Source organism: Apodemus sylvaticus, chromosome 5 (assembly GCF_947179515.1).
Source record: "Apodemus sylvaticus chromosome 5, mApoSyl1.1, whole genome shotgun sequence".
Taxonomy (NCBI): Eukaryota; Metazoa; Chordata; class Mammalia; order Rodentia; family Muridae; genus Apodemus; species Apodemus sylvaticus.
This window is the reverse complement of record NC_067476.1, coordinates 11,380,183-11,386,424: the sequence shown is the minus strand read 5'-3', so window position 1 is coordinate 11,386,424 and position 6,242 is coordinate 11,380,183. Positions and strand designations below refer to the sequence as shown.

General features: G+C 55.7%; 1 protein-coding gene across 1 annotated transcript; it reads left to right on the top strand.

The window, feature by feature from the left end:
- Positions 1-1,722: 1,722 nt before the first annotated feature.
- Positions 1,723-5,631, top strand: Lcn2 (lipocalin 2). Its single transcript, XM_052182182.1, has 6 exons — positions 1,723-1,952; positions 2,457-2,593; positions 3,677-3,756; positions 4,396-4,515; positions 4,710-4,811; positions 5,422-5,631. Exons 1-6 carry the CDS (start codon positions 1,815-1,817, stop codon positions 5,439-5,441), a joined length of 597 nt encoding a protein of 198 aa, XP_052038142.1. The 5' UTR covers positions 1,723-1,814; the 3' UTR covers positions 5,442-5,631.
- The last annotated feature ends 611 nt before the right edge of the window (positions 5,632-6,242 follow it).

The window sequence follows — 6,242 nt, the reverse complement described above, 5'->3', positions numbered from 1 at the left end:
CACTCCCAGTGCAGACCAGGCTGGCCTGGCCTCTAAGGCACAGAGAGCCACCACATACAGCCTTCAAGGAGCCTTTTAAGCCAACATGTTTAGTAAGGTGGAAGGTGGGTTCTTGGTACTGTATGAGGTAGAACTTGGGGTCTCCCACGTGCGTGCGAGACAAACCCTCCACCGCAGAGCTCCATCCCCGGCTCATGGAAACCTTTTAAGGTTCCAGAGAGTAGACAGGGCAGATCACCTACGGCTAAGCTAGAAGGGGCTGGAAGGGTGGGGAGGTCACTGTGCCTCAAGAGTGACAGGCTCTGGTGGCCACATCGTCTCCACAGCTTGGCTCAGCTTCACTTCCTGCTCTTTCATCATCCAGGGACCTGAGGGGACAGATTCTAATGCTGTAGTCTGTCTGGCATGGGGGAGGGGAGGCTGCATCCTAGGGGTGGGAGAGGGTGGGGGGTGAGGCTATAGGGTACTTATCAGCTTAAGGTCCCCCTCTAAGCTTTCGCTCCTGGCTAGCCACCCCAGAGTTAGGCAGCAGTGAAGCAGGAGAAGCAATCAGGAGCAGCAGACAGGTAGATCAATGGGCCCCTTGGGTCCTGTGCAGGGCCAGAGGACTTCAGTCCAGCCTCAGGTCAGATGGCTCCAGAGTGAGCCACCTGGGGGGGTGGGGGAATTAGCATCTGGGATGCATCACTACCTGCAATGGATGTTGGCCAGGCCCCAGTGAGGAGAATGCTTTCTTCAGGACTAACTGGAATCAGCTGGGGAGGGAGAGCCCCGAGGCTGGGTCACTAGGTTCCCCTGTTCAAGGCTATGTATGGCCAGGGAAAGAGGGATGGGATGCCTTCTCAAGGGAGGATGACCTAGGCAGAAGGTGGAATCGTGCTTCTGTCCAAAGTAACTGGAGTACATGCACAGGGCAGTGCGGACACACACACACAGACAGACAGACAGACACACACACACACACCTACTTTTCCCAGGGGGCTCATGCTTCCCCTAGTGATCCCTTTATCCTCTGTGCTAAGATGACACCAAGGACATTGCAGTGCTTGCCTCTGAAAGTGGCCACATGTAAGGACTGTGTGGTACAGGAGACGGGGTGTCCCTGAGAGTTCAGCTGCTGCCCTGTCTGTTCCTGTAGATGGCGGGGAGTCATGGGTAAGCGAAGGGGCTCAGGGTATTGGACACTCCCAGGCTAATCTTTTGGATGCCTCACCCTGTGCCAGGACCAAGGCTGAGCTTGGCAGGCTCAGAACAGGGCGTCCCTTCTTCCCTGTCTAGAACATTCACTCTCAGCGTCCTCACCCTTCCCCAGACAAGGAAGCTGCACTGGGTCTGGCATTCAGAAGGCTCTGGTTTTCAGCAGATGTGGGTGTGAGGCAGGGTGTGGGGTGGGATGGGGGGTGTGTGTGTGCTTCATCCTAGGGTGCTCACTAGGACTCCTAGAGGGTTATGGGGGTGGGGAGGCTGTCCAGATCTGAGCTGCTCACCCTCAGGCAGTGCCCTTGAGCCTTCCAGAACCCAAAGCCCTGGGAATGTCCCTCCAGTCCCCCGCCCTCTCCCCTGCAGTCCTTCCTGTTGCTCAACCTTGCACAGTTCCGACCTGGGGGAGAGAGGGACAGAAATCCTGCCAAGTATTTCAACAGGATGTGCTGGCAATTACTTCACGGCTTCCTGGACTTGGTAAAGGATGGACTACCCCGCCCCTCAGGGGGGCTGGCAGCCAGGTGGACCCATAAAGAGGCCCCCTGAGGAGTCCTGCTCACTCTCTGCCCTTCCTCTGCCAGCACACAGCGGACTTAGTAGCTCCTGAAACCATGGGCCTGCGTGTCCTGTGTCTGGGCCTTGTCCTGCTTGGGGTCCTGCAGAGCCAGGCCCAGGACTCCACTCAGAACTTGATCCCTGCCCCATCTCTGGCCAATGTCCCCCTGCAGCCAGGCTTCCGGGCTGATCAGGTAGGACCCTGAAGGGCTGCTGCAGGAGGGGAAACAGGGTGCAGATGGGAGGAGAAGCAAAAGGCTTCATGGGCGGCACTGGGTGGGATGGCTAAGATTGTGGAAGTCCACGGTCCAGGCTCACCGTCATCCTGTGACGGAGGGGATGCCTCATCTCACGCTGCTCACATAGTCACTCTGACAGAGCGTCAAGGGTTTATACCTCCTCTCCCCTAATCTCCATTAATCCTGTAAGGTAGGAGTCTCTTCAGTTGCTCCTCACTGAGGAGGAAATGACAGTCCACTAACCCCTGCCCAAGACCACCCCATCCTGCCAACTCAGGCCTAACTCCACCTAGGATCTTGTCTAGCCTTGGAAGAGGCTTACTCCTGCCCGTATCTCTAGACAGACGGAGCCTGGGGCCCTGCTGCCCTCCAGCTGGGGTGCCTGAAGGCGCCAAGCAGACCAGAGCAGGAGGAGCAGCCTGTGAGGTCATCTCTCGCTCCATCTCTCCTTTCTTGCAGTTCCGGGGCAGGTGGTACGTTGTGGGCCTGGCAGGCAACGCGGTCCAGAAAGAAAAAGAAGGCCACTTCACCATGTACAGCACCATCTACGAACTGCAGGAGAACAACAGCTACAACGTCACCTCCATCCTGGTCAGGTGAAGCCCGGACACAGCCCGGAACTGGGTCGTTTCTTGCTCTTTCCTTCTCCCATTCCTGACTTCTGTCAAAGGGGGATGGACACACAATTCACAGACAACAGGAGAGAGAAGCCAGGAAGAAGACTCAGTCCGCCGGGTGTAAGCAGGAGATGCTGAGTCGGACCCCGGGAATAAGCATAGAGGGGCCGGGTGTGGTACCCCAGCCCCGGGGAGGAGGGGTCAGGATCCCTAGGACTTGCCGGGCAGCCAATCTAATCCAATCATCGAGTTCACCTTGTCTCACAATTAGGGGGGAAGGGCTGGGGAGATGGCTCAGTGGTTAGGAGCACCGGTTACTCATGGCCCTCTGAGCAACGGTGTGAGTGCAGTAGCCTCTGGCCATCTCGCCCTATGCCAAGGCTTGGTCGGGGGCTTGTGCAAGGAGAATTGTGGCTTAACTGGAGCAAAGGACAGTGGAAAGAAGAGTGAAGGAGAGGGCAGGCACTTCGGGGGTGGGGAGGGGCGGGGCTGAGGCCTTCAGAGGGGAGCCGGGGGGCCACCACCTGCAGTATGATACTGCCTCTTGCAAATGGGTGGGCTGGAGCTGGCACAGACTATCTGAGGAGCAAAGGGCAGATGAATGGCAGTTTGGGGGAGTTCAGCTGTGTGGGGCAGGGGATTGAACGGGACTTAGGGAAACTTGACATTTGGTGATGCGGTTAGGGGCATAGTGCTTACTTAGCTTGGGGTAGGCTGGTAGCTTGAGATTAACTGTCAAGAGAGGTGGCAGAGGGGGGCAGAGGGAAGGAGCCGGGCCGTCTGGGACCTAGGAAAGACACGGTGTGTGTGTGTGTGTGTGTGTGTGTGTGTGTGTGTGGTCAGTAGGTGCTGGGAGAAAGGTCTCAGCAGGATCAGGCAGGGCAGACTCAAAGAGGGAAGGCATCTAAGATGGGTGGGCGGGCTCTCCTGCCAGGTTTGGTGGCAGGCTATTATGGGTTGGCGGAGCAGGGATGGGAGACATCAGAATGCCAACCCCACCTGCCCTGGTTCAAAGGATATTCCAGCCTATGTCAACCCTGTTCACTCTCATCTCTCCCACAGGGAGCAGGGCTGTCGCTCCTGGATCAGAACATTTGTTCCAAGCTCCAGGGCTGGCCAGTTCACCCTGGGAAATATTCAGAGTGAGTCCTGAGTCCCTCCAGCCATATTTTATTATGGGGAAAGCCACTCTGAATGTTGGGGAGAACTTCCCTTCCTCTTAGCTTGGGCAGACAGAACCTATCCCTTGTGTAGGGAAAATGAGCAGGGACCCACTAGGGATGGCGGGCACCCGTGTACCTGTGGAGGAAGCCTGGCCAGGCGGGGAAGTCCTGGGCCCTTTCTGGCGGCTGGAGATGCTGAGGCCTGCTCCATTGCTCCTACACAGCAGGTTTTGATAAGAAGAGGCAGCCTGTGGTTTTAAAGCTTTATAAGAGAGTAGGAAAAGGAAAAGAGAGAAGTAGAGAGAGAAAGAAAAGATAGAGGGCTGAGAGCTGGCCATGACCACGTGGAAAGAGGGGAAAAGAATGGGGAGAGAGGAGGAACAGGGGAACTGCGTGGACAAGAGAAAGGGGCACTAGAAGAGGGGCAGGTGAGCTAGGAGGGGTCCGGCACCCCCTTTTATAGTGGACTGGGTTACCTAGGTAACGGTGGGGTGGGGAAAACCTGGCTGTAGCCAGGCGACTGTGGGGGCAGAGTCCAGGCAGAACACTAGGGACCTGGCCCTACGTGACTGATGGCCGCAGGATTATGTCCAACACCCTTGTTCTTCATGCCTTCAGGATATCCTCAGGTACTGAGCTACAATGTGCAAGTGGCCGCCACTGACTACAACCAGTTCGCCATGGTATTTTTCCGGAAGACTTTTGAAAACAAGCAATACTTTAAAATTACCCTGTACGGTGAGTTCTTACCTGACCCTGAGCAACTCTACTTCAGGTTATACCTAGGGTTGGCATCCCAAGTCTCAGCTTCAGACCCCTTCAAGGAGTGGTCTCTGCAGACCTCTACAGAGAACAAGTCTGAGGGTTCATTTGTTAGTTCAGTCACACTTATGGAATGTCCTGTGGCTGTTCTCTGGCAATCTTGGTTGCAGGAAGAACCAAGGAGCTGTCCCCGGAATTGAAGGAACGTTTCGTCAGCTTTGCCAAGTCTCTGGGCCTCAAGGATGACAACATCATTTTCTCTGTCCCCACCGGTAATGGCCAGTTGGGAAGACAGGGAAGGGATGTGGGGACTGTCCAATCTGGTACCGACCTACCAGGGGAAGGGAAGACTTAATTCTCTGCTCTAGCCACTGGGATCCACTTTGAGGTCTGGGAGACTCTGTGACACCTCAGGGTCTATCAAATCCTCAGGGATCTCAGCCCCAAGTTTTCCTTCTGGCAGATGACCCAGGACTTGCCCAGATGGGGATTCTAGGTTCATCTCTAAGGTTCCTCATTCTTGCTACTCCAAACCTCTTCCTATAGCCAAAGGCTATTTCCTATCCAAACCCTGAACCTTGCTGTCCTGGGCCTCTCGCCATCCCATAACTTGAGAGACATCTTGCTTTCAAGTGGCTTGGCTAGAAGACCCCATCCGGGTCACACAGAACACCAGCTGAGAGGCTCCCAGGGCTCAGAGGGGAAACAGGCAAAAAGTCTGGGTACACTTGCACTCTGCCACCGCCACTCCCCACAGCAGCCCTTGATGCCTCTTTCACACTGTCTGCTCCACAGAGGTTGCTCTGAAAGAAGGCCCAGGCAGCCAGAGACCACCCACCCCGTTCCCCTCTGCTCTGCTCTGATGAGCTTTCTTTCCTACAGACCAATGCATCGACAACTGAACAGGCTGTGATCGTTGTTGACTGGGTGCGCAGTGGTTTGGGTGCCCCTGTCTGTCTGCTGTGCGCCATCTTTCCTGTTGCCAGAGCATCGGATGCCTCTTCTTATTTGGTCAGCACTCCCCATCCAGCTGTCTTAACAATGCCACCAGTGGCGCCCCCTTTCTGCTGAATAAACACATGTTCCCACTTCTCAGGGTCTGTACTGTTTAACAATGCCCATGACAATGAGGGGCAAAGGGTTGGCTCACACCAACATCATTCCAGCATGGTGGTAGGGCCACAGAGAGAAGGCTCAGGGAAGAGAAGGCCCCAGAACTCCAGTCTACCCTCAAGTTCTTCGCTTTGGCCATCAACTGCCCCAATTCCCTCCCACACAGAACAATACTGCCCTCACTGCTGTTTTGGCATAGTAGGCCTAGTCAAGCCCTGGGCTCACCCCCACCCCCGGGCCATATAATCTTGTCTCCAAGGGCTACCTTGCACTTGGCCACCTGCCACAGGCCCCAAAGCTGTAGCCCCTCTAGGACTGGGACGTTGTATGAGCCTGGAAGGAATATGAGGTGCAGACATTTCCAACTGGTCTGGATCCTGGGATTCTTGGGGGCCTGCAGTCAGGACAGGAGGGTACACAGATGTGAAGAGAAGTTAGGCTTGTGTCATACTTGACAAGGTCCCTCCCCGCACTGGTGACAGCTGTGGTCCCTTCACATCAAGCACAGGAAAACCCTCCCATTTCTTTTCCTTGCCGCCAGGACCCCTGGGGTTCCAAATGAGCCCAGCTTTGTCACCTTACCCACACCT

Bases quoted from the DNA above. Each gene is read 5' to 3' on its own strand.
- Lcn2 (XM_052182182.1), top strand. From the start codon at position 1,815: ATGGGCCTGCGTGTCCTGTGTCTGGGCCTTGTCCTGCTTGGGGTCCTG. The intron at 3,757-4,395 runs GTGAGTCCTGAG...TCATGCCTTCAG, and splicing joins CACCCTGGGAAATATTCAGA to GATATCCTCAGGTACTGAGC. The intron at 4,516-4,709 runs GTGAGTTCTTAC...TCTTGGTTGCAG, and splicing joins CTTTAAAATTACCCTGTACG to GAAGAACCAAGGAGCTGTCC.